At 34.5% G+C, this 16,006-nt stretch overlaps 1 protein-coding gene across 3 annotated transcripts in view; it reads left to right on the top strand.

The window, feature by feature from the left end:
* The window catches only part of TBC1D12 (TBC1 domain family member 12), a 75,144-nt gene that overhangs the window by 22,644 nt on the left and 36,494 nt on the right, over positions 1 to 16,006 (top strand). Inside the window, exons 1-2 of one of the 3 annotated variants that reach the window (XM_054572879.1) lie at positions 1,610 to 1,719; positions 5,073 to 5,109. Coding sequence is in view for 1 of the 3 variants with exons in the window: in XM_054572878.1 (XP_054428853.1) it covers positions 1,596 to 1,719 (124 nt within the window). In the remaining 2 variants the exon portion in view is untranslated. Of the gene's footprint in view, positions 1 to 1,595; positions 1,720 to 3,250; positions 3,310 to 5,072; positions 5,110 to 16,006 lie in introns of those variants that run through there. The other 2 variants (XM_054572880.1, XM_054572878.1) reach the window with 2 other exon arrangements.

Raw genomic sequence — 16,006 nt, forward strand, 5'->3', positions numbered from 1 at the left:
GGGATGGCACCCAACCCACTGAGCCACACTTGTCAGGGCTGCTTGGACACATTTACTTTGTTTTGCTAAGATGCCTTTATTGTTTATTTAAATTTAAGAAATTTGAATTTCTTGGGGGATAGGAAAAAAGGAAGAGTGTGTGTGTATGTAAATGTGTGTGTGTGTTTGTCTTCTGTTTGAAAAGGTGATAAGGAACCTAGTCCCACACATTTATTTGCACTGGGACCTCTACTGCACCAGTTCTCTGCCAGTGGATTGGGCAGACAAGGGATCGTGCATGGGAAGAACAGAGTATTACACAGTTTTGGTTTATTTATGCACCTTTTCATTGGGGGTTCCCCTTATAATTTAGTGAAGTGGTAAATCTCTTCTTAGGCTAACTGGTAGAAGCCCATTTGATCTGTAATGTTTTATTTTTATTTTATTATTATTATTTATTGAATGGTGTGTGGGGGGAGGCAGGGAGACAGTCACATTGATTTGTTGTTCCACTTACTGAGGCATTCATTGATTCTTATATGTCCCTGACCGAGGATCGAAACTGCAACCTTGGCATGTTGGGACAATGCTCTTAACTAACTGAACTACCTACCTGGCCAGGGCCTATAATGTTGTTTTAATACAATTCCATACATTTGTAACAATATTTTAAAATTACTTCTTATTGCCGATGTATACTAGTTACCTACATTAAAGTAGTTTTTGTGGCAAGATATAAACTGAAAACCCAATCCAAAATTTCTTAATGGCATAAGAAATTAATGTGGAACATTATCTGGTGGCCTTTCTTAGCAATTGGATACCTGCAGGCTCATTTCTTTTCTGGAAATTTATTATGGTAGCCAAAGTTTTTTGGATACGCATTTAAAGTATTTGGCTTTTTAAAAAATGATTTAATAAGAATTTAAACTTCATTCTGAACTTACTATGATTGTAATGGTACTATGATAAATATTGAAACTAGTTTTTTTTTTTTTTTAACTGTGGAAGTTATTTTTTTATTTCACTTTTTCCCTTTTAATCCTTTTCAGTGAAAGATTTTTCTTCCTTAGTTATATACTCTTATAGTAAGGTTTCTTGTGCATACCTGTCCTAGAAAAAAAGCAATTTACAGTTTACTTATACCTGTATTATGACAATGGAGGATCAGTTAATGCCCTTTTGTTACAAACTAAAAAATTACTACTGAAAATCATTAAATAATATGTTCCAAAAGATTTTTACTTAATCCTTTACATATTTTATACAGGTTTTCTTGAACTTTTTTGTTCTCAGTTTTTTGGCTTTTATTGTCAAGTGCATGTAGAGTTAATTGGTCATTTTGTAGCTGATTCAAAGCAGATATTTACATTTTACTTATAGTTCTAATTTTCTTTCCAATTTCTTTTTTAATGTCTCTTTTGATGATTCTTCTAATATTTCTGTAGAGCCAGGTATTCTTGAGTCTTGTTAGTCTAATAGTATTATAAGTAGTAGAAATAACTTTATTTAAAATTATTATGTGTTTGTCTTGGGAATAAGCATACTTTAAAAATTACTAGTAAGTAGTTCTTGGTTATAAAAAACACAATTCATGTAACTTTTCTGTGTTTCAGAAATCTTTTTCTAAAAAGGACAAAGGACCTCAAATCAGTTGTCCATAGTGCTCCTGGTTGGAAATTATTTGGTAAAGTCCCCCCCAGAGAGAATCTTCAGAAAACTTCCAAAATTATTCAGCAGGTAAGTAGTAATATGGCTATGTGGTTTGTCTTAGCTTTTCAAAATTCTTTTCTTGGTAATTAACCATACTCCACTTCCATTTAATATTTTTGTACATATAAAATTTTGGGATAATGGATATTTGTAGTAACCTTAATATTTATTTTTAAAAACATGACACATATTTTCAATTATCTTTTATGGTTGCGAAAGTTCTTTAAAGTAACAGAACACTGATTTTGTTTCTTAGTTACTCCTTGGATAGCTTTTTGTTACTGTTGCTGTAGTTGTTTTTAACTAACTATTCTCACCACATACTTTGAACATGGTAGCATTTGCCAATGGCACAGATTTTATGATTATAATTAGCCGTGAATTTATGAAATAGTAAAAAGCAAAAACTGAGTAGATTTCGAGATTGAACTCTTTTCTTGGTTATGTTTCTGGTGTTCTGCCTGAACCAAGGACTTTGTGAGATGGGTGGGCACATAATCTGTTTTAGTAATGTAGGAGCTAATTCTTCTAATACCTATATTACTATTCATATTCTTGAACTCGTAAGAATTTCAGGTCTTATTTGACTCCTAAACATGTGTTCCTCAGTGCTAGGAGGTCAGTGAGACTGGAAAGCAGCAAGACTGGATCAATCTGTAGCATTTTTAAGTTAGGAGGAGGAGACATGGAATAAATTTCCTAATTCTCTGCTTCCCAGTGTAGTTTATCAGATTAACACAACAAACATTATAAAAAATAATTACATTAAGACAATAACCATCATTCAAATTAGAGAAAATATCTTTAAGTGTTTAATAGTGTTCCTTTTATTGCTCAAAAGAAAAACTGATTACCCAAGTAATAAAAGGAAATAATTTTTAGGTCTTTAAAAACAGTTGTTATAGTTAATTTTATTTACAATTAATTAAAATACTGACTAGTTTAAATAGCTGCTGGGACTTGAAACTGTGCCAATTCCCAAGGTGAATGCTCAGGCACCCCATGTGCTGCAGCGAATGTAGGTCAGTGGTATTCATATCTGTCAGATACGATACAGACTGTTGGCTTGAGGTTGTATGCAATTTCAATGTTGAATGGCACTGTATTCTTTTCTGTGGCATCATATCTTTGTGAATCTGATTCTGAGGTTTTGATAAGAATCAGATACTGTGCAAACATCAGTGTGGAACAGGAAATGAGGGTGATGGTGTCCAATTTGATTTCATGTTTTGTGAAATTATATAGTGCATAACAGGTATACATGCCCAACTAGTAAATAATTGTGGTTATTTAAGAATGAAATGGAACTTTTTTCCTTTAATTTATGTATATTATTTTTTCAAATGGCTACTAGGTTTAGGACATAAATCTTATTAAATTGTTGGACACACCTACTATAGTTATTAAACAGAATGGTTAGATATTTATTTTTGTTGACTTAGGGGACACCATGAAAAAATTATGGAGACAGTTTGGGAATCTTTGCTATCTCAGCATCTTAAATTTTAACTCCTTTTTTTTTTTTCCGTAAAGTCTGAAAGTAACTTCTCTTGTTTAGAGTTTTCCAGAAGACCAAGTTCACCCTCTAGAGGGAAAACAGTGGTCTTGCTATTGAAGGTTTGTATTCCTACTTTATGGTAGTTTACTTTGAATATGCATGTGCATACATTTTTATATCTTTATGTAAACTAACATTATACAGTAACCTATCATAGGTGTCTAAATAAATTACTGGGTGGATAATTACCTGTTTATTGATATTATGTATGCCGTTAATCTGCTGTTTTTATTTTGGAAAGCCATATTTTCTCTCTTTAATATATATTGTGTGAAAATTTGATGACTGGTTAGGAAAAGAACAACTTTTATTTTCATACGGGAAGGAGTGGAATTAAAATGCTGGTGCTGTCCTCTACAGCACCTTCTCTGGCTTTTTATAAACAGTCATTTCTCTCAGCTACTTCTTTTAGTTTTTGAGCTTTCTAGTTGTATATAGGTACTAGTGTATATTTTGGTGCCTGTTTCATGGGTTTCTTTGTTTTGGGGAGGGGTAATGATGGTGAAATTGTTCTTTAGACCCTTGACCCTTTTCTACCCTCAAATATGTATCTCTTTCACCATGTAATAAGACATGTTTCTGCCTCTCCCTTTCTCCTTCCCTACTTCCCTGTGTGTCCTCTGCTTCCCATTTGTCTAACTTTGCTGTCTTCTTCCTTGCCATTGTCATTTTCAAGGAGGACATAATTTTCTTTTATTAGTAATAATAAACTTACAACTTTGTGTCTCTGTTCCCACCTGAAACATTTCTTAACAGCCCTGACTTTTAAACTCTGTAAAATATTATGAATATAAAATGTTTTTTAGCTCCTTTATCATGTACTCCTTTCACATGGATGTTACATGTTTGGAATCAGAAATAAAAAATGAAGATATTGCCAATAAAGCCAGGAGGAGTATTAGGACACATCTATCATGTTTATGGGTAGGATGTGAAGTTACTAATAGGGCTGTAGAAAATGAATGTAACTAGTAATTCCAGTGTAAATCTACCTGAAAAATTGAGCAGTGATAAAAGTACTATCTATAATCAATTCATCTGAGCTTTCTTAAGATGCCTTACTTGCTTTTTAAGTGACAAAACAGTAAGATTTATTAGGAGATTAGAGTACTATTATTATTTTATAGGGTAATTTTTTAAAGCAGATATTCAGTATATATTTGCCATATTTCAAAGAATGAGTATGTTACTGGGCCAGACTTATTTTTCTTTAGTGGAAAGATATAAGATTATAAACTAATTATATAGGAAATTAAAGTTTGATTTATAAACTTTTTCTCTAATTGTTAATTACACAAATAACACATGATTATATTCTCTCTATAAAATATAAAGCATTATAGAAGATACATCTCATTTCACTTTCCCCTCACATTTTTAGGCCTTTTAAAATTTTTTTTTGTGTGTTGAAAACACATAGTTATTTCTTCATGTGTGTGTGTGTCTATATATATAGTGTTACATAAGTTTTTCTGTAACATTTCAAAAACAAAACATCTTTATATGTATATATATATATTTTAATTTTGCTTAAACTTTACATGTTGTGCACCTATAGTTTTTCAGAGCTACATAAAGTTTATAAGTGAAAGATAATTGTAGGTTAAATATTTTTTAATTGTATTCTTACTGTAAATTGTATTAAAGATCTAAGCAATTTTAGCTCTCCATGTTAATTAACAGTAAAGAAACATAAAAATCATTTTAGGATAAGAGCAAAGTCAAACTGATTCAAGTTTGGCATTTAACTTAGTCACTTCCCAAATCATATGAATATTCATAATATTATTTTATGAGGATTATCACATGTGTTCTCTTGCAGGTGTGAAATTCCTGCTTGTGGCCTTTTGAACCAGTTGGTGAGCCATGTTAAAAATTGCATCTATTAATTATAAATAGTACTTCAATTATATTGTAGTTCAATTGACCTAAGTTTTTGTTTTTTCCTAAATTAATAGGCTGAAATTTGAATATAGCTACATAGGTTTTTTTACAAACTCCAAACTGCAAGTGAGAATGATTACAAATGAGCCATGTTATGTATAATTGTAACATGACTGCATACTAGATTGAATATGTATACCCTTTTTATGTCAAACTGACAATCTTTCAGTGGAAAGTAATTTTTTTCTTTTTTTTGCTAGGCACTGTTTTTACATTGGCAACTTAAATGAGAAAATGAGATTGTAGTACTTAGATGATGTTTCAGGTTTTTCATCATTCATGTATTTTTTTTTTTTTTGAGTGAAGTTTTAGTTCAGCGATTGAATACTTTTCATGTAACTTGACAGGCAAGGAAAAAAAGTTTTTAAAATTTTTAAAAAAGATTTGTTTATTTATTTTTTAGACAGAGGGGAAGGGGGGGAGAAAGAGAGGGAGAGAAACATTGATTGGGTGCCTCTTGCATGCATCCCAGCTGAGGACCAAGCCCGCAACCCATGCATGTGCCCTGACCAGGAATCAAACCAGCAACCTTTGGCTTTGCGGGCTAACTCTCAACCAACTGAGCCAGCTGACCAGGGTTTAATCTGAGCACTTTAAATTGTGTAAAAGTAGAATAGATCACTCTCATCATGTAAACCTTTGCTTTGAAATTTTTTTACTGCAGGAACAGTAACATAGAAAGACTTGAATACATGTGCTATGTGAGCAGTAGCTAAATACGTAACCATTTTCAAAGTGTTAGAGCTTGATTTGCTGGTTACTGACTTTATTGGTATGTGTAGCCTTAGAATATTTGAAAAGTTCATTGGCTTTACTTATTCTTAAATATAGATATCTTTGGTGTAAAATTTGACTGAATACCACAAAAATTAGTGACTTCCTTAATTTTTGTTAAAATTGTGAAGTGGCTAACTATGTTCACTATTTTTGAGAAGTCCTTAGAAGTATTACACCCTTGCATGTATATTTTCACCTTTATTTACATAGTATATTGTCAACCTGAAAAGATAGTGAATAACTATCTTTGCAGCTGCATGTGTGTGCTTTACTTAAAAATCAGGATAAATTATTGTCTTTCCTATGTGAGGATAAATTGATTTTATAATAGTTAATTTTTGTGGTCTGAAGATTGAGGGAGGAATATATAACAGCTCTGGATCTGAGCTTCTGGGAGAGGGGAGAGTATGAACCAGAAGAGAGAAACTTTTAAATTAGTTAAACTAGAAGAGTAAAAACAATACATTCTCAAATTCAGTAGGATAGGACTTGGGGAAAAATTTTTTTCCTGTTAGAGACAGACTTGGAAAGGGGTTGCAATACTCTGACTACCTGTTACATGATTCCATAAATACAGTTTGAGTATCAAAGTTATAGTGAAACTGGTATTCATTCTGTCTTTATGTTGGATTTCTATATATTAGGCTTCAAATTAGACTAAACAAAATTGTACTAATAACTTTGCAAAAATAAAGTTTACTAAAATCCTCCTATATGCCAGAAGGATATGAAATGCTTTGCCTTAAGGTTTCTATCAAGCTTGAATTATGGGATGGGTTTTTATCTCTACTAATTAATAGATTCTGTAAGAAAATTTAGCATTAGTAAAGGCATCATAATTGGTTTAACCCCCTCTACTGCAAGCATGATGGTTTCCCTGGCCCTTGGATCAAGTTGAGGAAGAGAGTTGCTTTATCTTGAGGAGATACACGTGGTCTTGAGGGGATAGAAATGTCCACATGGGGAGTTTCTTCCATTTCTGAAATGTTATTCTGATTTTCTATAAACTGTTCACAGCCTGTAGAAATAAATGAGGATTTACTTACTAATTGTGAGTTTAACATTTAACCCCTTCAGGAAGAGTGTTATCAAGGTCCACTGAAAGTAAAAATTGAGTTAGTGTACATGGTGGGGCAAAAGTAGGTTTATAGTTGTGAGTGTATGAAACAAAGAGTTTATTCTTGTATTATTATTTAACTATTGTATTATTTTCCATATAAACTACTGTAAACCCACTTTTGTCCCACCCTGTATTTGTATCAGGCTATTTTGGTTTTCATATTGTCTTGGAAAAAGAAGCTCCATATTCTCCCTAGCTCCTGTATTTTACTTCTTTAAGAAACGATTGAAAGACTCCTGCCACCCTGCCTTTGAACCCATAGTTGATCTTTTCTCACCTTTCCCACCTAGTACACCTTTCTGGTAGATCTCTTTAGTTGTACAGGCCAAGGCATCAGCGTGTGGTAGCAAAATCTAAGCCCTTTCTCTAGCAGGAATTGAAGGGGAAAATTCTTGAATTGATCCTAGATTCTTCTCTAAGATTGTCCGGCTTTCATTTCAATGAATGCATAATTTATTCAACATATATTTACTGTGTTTAATACGATAGTCATGGGCAGGTTCTTGGGATAGAAATAAGTATGAATTCTAGCTTTTGAATTATTCTAGTATAATTCAAAATGTGGAGGGGAGGTGGAGAGGTTCGTATACATTTTTAATTTAGTGTGGTGAGTGCTGTAGTTCAGTTGTGAACAAAATATGAGAGTACACGTGAATGATTAATTCTGCTCAAGTATGATGTGTGAGTTATGTTGTGAAGTATACTAGTAGTAGTTCAGCAAATTGACAAGGAGAATGGTAAGGAGAACCATTCCAGAAAGAGAAAATTAAATGAGCACTCCAGGAATGGTAAGGAGAACCATTCCAGAAAGAGAAAATTAAATGAGCACTCCATACTTCTTTAGTTAGTATGCCACTATATCAGGGATATAGAGTAGATGGTCGAGGGTCATTAGCCACAAGGGTTAGAGAGTTGGGATTTATCAAAAATACTATAAAATAAGGCATTAAGACATCAAATTCATATATCAGAAAAGTAACACGGAAGGAATTATACAAGCTATGTTAGGAAAGGGTGGGTCTGCAAATGAGGATGTTAGAATTTATTGCAGTAGTCTGTGATTCTGTTGCCAGACACAGTGGGTAACCTAGGGACTGTGTTAAGGATACAGATCCTTTGGTCATGTACATTGGGTTCTTAATGTCAATATGGTGTTTTTCAATTCTCGCATTTTTAGTTGGTTCTTTTTGAAATCTGCTATATATCACTTGTTACAGTTTATAGTTCCTTGCTGAAATGTCAAGCTTGCACTTTATCTCCTTAAAACATAGTAAGTATAGTTGTTTTATAGCCTGTGTCTGGTAATTCCAATGTCTGGAAATTCTGTAGGTCTGTTTACATTGAGTATTGTTCCTGATAGTTTTTGTTAGCAGATACTGTTTTATCTTTGTATGTGCCTGGTTACCTTTGCTTGAGTTTTAGGTATAATATTTGAAACATCATATGTAGAAAGCTATTTGAAGGCTCAGGTGATGCTATCCTTCAGAGATTTGAATTTGTGTGCGTTAGATGCCTGATTGGCACTAGTTACACAGTTTTTTCATCTATCCAGAGGAGGCAAAGCTCAGATACTAAGTCTGTTTTGGCCATTTCTCTTATTAAGTTGTAAAAGTTTATTGATTGTTAAACCAACTTTGCATTTTTGGGATAAACTCCAGGTAGTCATATAATTATTATCCATTCTGTATGTTGATGGACTCAATTTGAGTGTGTGTGTATTTAAAGGGATATACTTTATTATTATTTTTTTTAGCAGTTCTAGATTCACAGCAAAATTTGAGCAGAAAGTACAGAGTTCTTATATACCCTCTGTCCCCACACACACACAGCCTCCTCCGTGCAGTGTGGTACATTTGTTACAGGGAACGAAATGGTGATGCATCGTTATCACCCAAAGTCTGTAGTTTACGTTAGGGTTCACTCTTTGTGCTGTATGTTCTGTGGGTTTTGATGAATGTATAATGAGATGTATTCACCATTATAGTATCATACAGAATAATTTCATTGCCCTAAAAATCCTTTCTGCTCTGCCTCTTTATCTCTTTCCTTACTCCCCTAATCCCTGGCAACCAATTAACTTTTTAGTGGTTCCATAGTTTTGCTTTTCCTAGAATGTTTAATAGTTGGAATAATACAGTATGCAGCCTCTTTATATTGCCTTCTTTCACTTAGCAATATGCATTTGTTCCCTTTATGTCTTTTCATGGCTGATAGCTCCCCCCCCCTCCCGTGTTGAAAAATACTTTAATGTTTGGATGTACCTCGGTTCATTTATCCATTTACATCCTAAAGTACATCTTGGTTGCTTCCAAGTTTTGGCAATAATGAATAAAGCTGCTGTAGACATTAGTGTGCAGATTTTCTTTTGATATAAGTTTTCATTTCATTTGGGTAAATACCAAGGAGTCTGATTGCTGAATCATATGGTAAGAGGATGTTTAGTTTTGTAAGAAACAGCCAAACTGTTTTCCGAAGTGGCTGTATCATTTTATATTCCCACCAGCAATGCATGAGAGTTCTATTGTTCCACATCCTCACCAGCATTTGGTGGTGTCACTGTTTGGGATTTTCACCATTCTAATAAATAAGTAGTAGGATCTTGTTGTTTTAATTTGCAGTTCCCTGTTAAAATAGGAAGTTCAGAACGTCTTTTCATATCTTTCATATATTTACTTTCCATCCAGATATTTTCTTAAGTGAGATATCTCTTCAAATCTTTGGCCATTTTTTTTTTTAAAGATTCTATTTGTTTATTTTTAGAGAAAGGGGAAGAGAGAGAGAAACATCAATGTGTGGTTGCCTTTTACATGCCCCCTACCTGGGACCTGGCTGGCAACCTAGGCACGTACCCTGACTGGGAATTGAACTGGTGACCCTTTGGTTCACAGGCTGGCACTCAATCCACTGAGCCACATAAGCCAGGGCTCCATTTTTTAATTGAATTGTTCATTTTCCTATAACCATAAGGACAGAATGCAATGGACTTTCAGGAGTTTTTGTATATCTTTTATAATAGTCCTTTATCAAATGTATCTTTTGCAGATATTTCCTCCTACTTTGTCTTGCTTGTCTTTTCATTTTCTTGACAGTGTCTTTCACAGAGCCAAAGCTTTTAATTTTAATGAAGTCCTGCTTCTCAGTTATTTCTTTGATGGGTCATGCCTTTTGGTGTTGTATCTAAATACATTGATTATCGGCCCTGGCCAGGTTGCTCATTTGGTTAGAGCATTGTCCTGATATGCCAAGGTTGCAGGTTTGATCCCCCATCAGGGCATATACAAGAAGCAACCAATGAATGCATAAATAAGTGGAGCAACAAATCAATCTCTCTCAAATTAATAAATAAAAAATTTTTTTTAAAAATTAAAATTTTTTTTTATTGGGACCAGTATGCTCAGTGAAATAAGCCATTTGGTGAAAGACAAATACCATATGATCTCACTTATAAGAGGAATCTAATGAACAAAACAAACTAATGAGCAAAATAGAACCAGAGACAAGGAAACATGGAACAGACGGACAGCTGCCAGGTACGGGAGAGGGGGACAATGGTGGAAAGAAGGGGAAGGAATCAGTCAAAGAAAATGCGTGAATTACCCATACACGTGGACAGCAGTGTGGGGATTGACTGTGGGAGCTGAGGCTGGGGTGGGGCGGGTGGGCTGGGTGGGCAGAGGAGGGCAAAGCGGGGAGAACTACGATAACTGTAAAAGAATAATAATAATAATAAATAAATACATCAAAGTTTTATAGTTTTTTACTTTACATTTTAATCTATTGAGTTAATTTTTATGAAGAATATAAGGTTTGTGTTTAGATTCTTTTTTTTTTTTTTTTTTTTGCTTATAGATGCCCAGTATTCAGCACCATTTATTCAAAAAACTATTTTCAATCCATTATATTGTCTTTGCTCTTTTGTCAAAGACCAGTTGACTGTTTTTATGTGGGTCTCTTTATGGGCTGTTTCTTCTGTTCTGTTGCTCTATTTGTTTATTTTGTCAATACCACACTATTTTTTTAAAAAAATAAAACACTGTCTTGATTATTGTAGCTTTATCTAGTAAGTCTTGACATCAGGTAGTATTCATCTTCCAACTTTATTCTCCTTCAATACTGAGTTTATTTTTTTGGGTATTTTTGCTTCTACATAGAAATTTTAGAATCATTTTGTCAATATCCACAAAATAACTTGCTGGGATTTTGATTGGGATTATGTTGAATCTATAAAGTTGGGAAGAGCTAAGACCTTGACAGTACTGAATCTGTACACCAGTATGGATTATCTCTCCATTTATTTTGTTCTTCTTTGATATCTTTTGTTAGAGTTTTGTGGTTTTTCTCATGTAGATCTTGTGCATACTTTATTAGATTTATACCTAACTGCTAATGTAAGTAAGAATGTGTTTTGAATTTCCACTTGTTCATTGCTGGTATATAGGAAAGTGATTGACTTTCCTTGTATTCTGCAACCTTGCTATAATTGCTTATTCATTCCAGGAGTTGTTTTGTTTTTGCCTATACTTTTAGATTTTCTAGATAGACAATCATGGCATCTGCAAACAGACAGTTGACAGTTTTATTCCTTCCTTCCCAATCAGTACCTTCCTATACCTTTTATTTTCCTTTCTCCTCTTATTTTATTAAGACTTCCTATAGGAGGTTGGCAAGCAGTGGTGGGAGGGGCCATCCTTGCCTTGTTTTTGGCTTAGCAAGAAAGATTTAAGTAGTTAACTATAAAATGTGAGATGTAACTACAGGGGTTGGTTTTTTTTTTTTTTTTTTTTTTTTGGTTTTTTGGTTTTTTGGTTTTTTTGGTAGATATTTACCAAGATGAGAAAATGCCCTTCTATGCAAAATTAGAATTTTTGTCATGAATGGATGTTGAATTTTGTCAAAAACTTTTTCTCTGTTTATTAATATGATAATATGGTTTTTCTTCTTTAGCATCTTAATGTGATGGATTACATTAATTGACTTTCAAATATTGAGACTGCCTTGCATACCTGGGATAAATCCCCATTGGTTGTGGTATATAATACTTTTTGTACATTGTTAGATTCAATTTGCTAATAGTACTTTGTTGAGGTTATTTGCATCTATGATCATGTGAGATACTGTTCTGTAGCTTTCTTTTCTTGTAATATCTTTGCCTGTTTTGATGTTAGAGTAAATGTCATACCTATGCTGGCCTCATAGAGGACGTATTCCTTCTGCTCTATCTTCTGGAAGAGATTTTAGAGAATTGGTATCAATTTCTTCTCTGTTTGGTAGAATTCACCAGTGAACTTACTTGAACCAGGTACTCTTGAAAAGAATGTGTATCCTGCAGATGTTGGGTGAATGTTGTATAAATCTCAGATTACGTTAGATGATGGTGTTGTTCAAATCTTGTGTAATTTTGTTGATTTTCAGTCTACTTGTTCTATTAATTGCTGCGAGAGGAGTAATAAATTATCCACCTCAATCTAATTGGCTGTTTTCTCCTTTTGCTCCATGTGTTTTGAAGCTTTGTTTTTATATCATCTTGATGAATTGACTTCTTTACCATATTGTTTTAGTTTAAGTAAGTGAAAAAAATCTGGCCTCACAAAGATATGTAGATAGTAGAAGGAAGACATGTCAATAGTTTTCTCAGATAATTATGGATAGTCTTCTTTAACGCCACTCCAAAACTCGTAAAGGTAAGTTATACTGTGGAATCTGAAATCATAACTTTGTTATATTAAAATCCATTGATCTTTCCTGCACTTTGAATGGATGATTTTTACCGGTACATGGTTATACATTGATCATTTAGAAAATATTGGTTCATCATATTATGCAGATCATTCAAATACTGTAACATTTCATTATGCAGTAACAATAAATTATAGTAATATCTGCAGTGATTTCATCGGAAAAAGTTTGAGTATTGGATACTCTCAAACATATGTTGCCTTTTACAAGTTTTGCAAAATTTGTTTTGCAAATTTTTTTTCAAGTAAAAAAGTTTACTTGAAAAGTTGACTTACTATTGGCAACAATTGCTTTCCATTGCTTTATTTGAAATCACCAACTCACTTCTTTTTTGTTTTAATAAACTCTTTATGTTGGAATAACTTTAGATTTACAGAAAGGTTGAAAAGAAAATATAGGGCACTCCTGTGTGCTCCTCATTCAGTGTCCCTAATGGTGACATCTTGCATTACTCTGGACAGTAAACAAAACTAAGAAACCAACATTGGTATATTAATATTAAGTATATTCATTTTCATTTATTCATTCATTAATATTCATTCATAAATATTCAGACTTCATTTGGATTTTACCAGTTTACCCTAATGCTCTGTTTTCAGTTTCAGGATCCAATCCAGAATACCACATTGTATTTCATTATTGTGTTTTTGTCTCCATGGCCTTTGACAGCTTCTCAGTCTTTCCTTGATTTTATGACCTTGATACTTTTGATGAACACTGTTTAGGTATTTTCCAGAATGTTGCCTGAAAGAAAAATTCCATGATTTCTTTTTAAATTATTTTAAATTTATTTATTGATTTTAGAGAGAGAGGAGGGGAGGGGGAGAGAGATTTATTGTTTCACTTATATATGCATTCATTGGTTGATTCTTTTATATGGTCTGACCAGGGATCAAACCTGCAACCTTGGTGTATTGGGATGATCCTTTAACCAACTGAGCCACCTGGCCAGGGCCAATTATTGCTTGTGTAACCTCGGTAGATCAATCTGACACCAACTATGTAGGGTTGTCTTTTTTTTAACCCACACTGACCAATTCTTTGACATCAGCTGGGTGTCCTACAATTCAGTTCAATTCTGACACTGATTACCTAGAGTTAGCATTGGATTCCACAGATTAAGTGCTCAGTCCTGTAAGACTGCTCCCCCACTTCCCACTTCAGATGCCAATCACAAGTCTAGGCTTTTAGTACTTATGCCCAACCGGCTAAATAGGAGACTCCCACCACCTCCTCCTTGGGTTTGATAATTTGCTAGAACACATCACAAAACTCAGGAAAACAGTGTACTTACTAGGATAGCAGTTTATTATTAAAAACAAAGATACAATTTATGAACAACCAGATGGAAGAGATACATAGGGCAAGGTATATGGGAAGGGGCATGAAGCTTCTATGACCCTCCGGGTATGTCAGTCTCTCAGGACCTTGATGTGATCACCAGCCCAAAAGTGCTTCATTAAGTAGGCATAATTGACTGATTTATTAGTGAATACCTCAACCTCTAGCACCTCTCACCTTTCCAGTGGTCAAGAGGTGGGGCTTAAAGTTCCAATCCTTTAATCCCATGGTTGGTCCCCCTAGCAACCAGTTTGCATCCTGAGGACATCTGGTAGTCTGCGCCACCAGTCAAGACACTTGCCATTTCGAGCATTTCAAGGCAGAGACCAAATATATATCTATTTTTCAAAAATATATATTTTATTGATTATGCAATTACAGTTGTCCCATTTTTTTTCTCTTCCCTTTATTCCCCTGCATCTTGCACTGCCCCTCCCCTCAGCATTCCGCCCCACCTTAGTTCATGTCCATGGGTTGTACATATAGGTTCTCTGGCATCTCCATTTCCTATACTATTCTTAGTTTTCCCCTGCCCATTTTGGAAAGCAGCTATGCTAACCACTCTACAACCAACACCACACCCCACTGCCTATTTTGTACCTATTTTTTATGCCGCTTATTCCCAGCACCTTTTCTCTCATTCTTCCTCCTCCCCCTCCCCTCTGATCTCCATTTCTGTGATTCTGTTCCTGTTCTAGTTGTTTGCTTAGTTTGTTTTTGTTTTTTAGGTTCAGGTGTTAATAGTTGTGAGTTTGTTGTCATTTTACTGTTCATAGTTTTTGATCTTTTTCTTTTTCTCAGATAAGTCCCTTTAACATTTCATATAAGGGCTTGGTGATGATGAACTCCTTTAACTTTACCTTATCTGGGAAGCACTGTATCTGCTCTTCTAAATGATGGCTTTGCTGGATAGAGGAATCTTGGATGTAGGTCCTTGCTTTTCAGAAGACTTTGAATACTTCTTGCCTGCAAGGTTTCTTTTGAGAAATCAGGTGATAGTCTTATGGGAACTCCCTTGTAGGTAACTGTCTCCTTTTCACTTGCTGCTTTTAAGATTCTCTCCTTATCTTTAATCTTGGGTAATGTAATTATGATGTTCCTTGGTGTGTACTTCCTTGGGTCCAACTTCTTTGGACTCCCTGAGCTTCCTGAATCTCCTGGAAGTCTTATTTCCTTGACCAGATGGGGAAGTTCTCCTTCATTATTTTTTTCAAATAAGTTTTTGATTTCTTGCTCTTTCTCTTTTCCTTCTGGCACCCCTATGATTTGGATGTTGGAACATTTAAAGTTGTCTCATAGGTGCCTAAGCCTCTCCTCGTTTTTTTAAAATTCTTGTTTCTTCATTCTGTTCTGGTTGAGTGTTTACCTCTTCCTTCTGCTCCCAATCATTGATTTGAGTCTGGGTTTCCTTCCCTTTACTGTTGGTTCCCTGTATATTTTTCTTTATTTCACATCATGTAGCCTTCACTTTGTCCTCCATTTTGCGACCATACTCTACCAATTCAGTGAGCATCCAGATTACCAGTGTTTTGAACTGTGCATCTAATAGGTTGGCTCTCTCTTCCTTGCTTAGTTCTGTTTTTAGAGTTTTGATCTGTTCTTTCATTTGGGCCATATTTGTCTCAGCAAGCCTGTTACATTGGGCGGAGTGAGCCTTAGGTATTCGCCAGGGCGGGGCAACCCATGTCGCTAGGTTGTAATGCTGTGTGTGGGGGAGGGATCAGAGAGGGAACAATGCTGCTTGCTTGGCTCCTGGCTGGCTTTCACAAGCAAATTGAGCTCTTCTAGTGCTGATTCCCAGGTGGGTGGGTTTGTGTATGTTCTAGGACCCCGTGGGT

The sequence above is a fragment of the Pteronotus mesoamericanus genome, unplaced genomic scaffold (genome assembly GCF_021234165.1).
Source record: "Pteronotus mesoamericanus isolate MK-2021 breed Mesoamerican mustached bat unplaced genomic scaffold, CSHL_Meso_final contig_24, whole genome shotgun sequence".
In the NCBI taxonomy this organism is placed as follows: domain Eukaryota; kingdom Metazoa; phylum Chordata; class Mammalia; order Chiroptera; family Mormoopidae; genus Pteronotus; species Pteronotus mesoamericanus.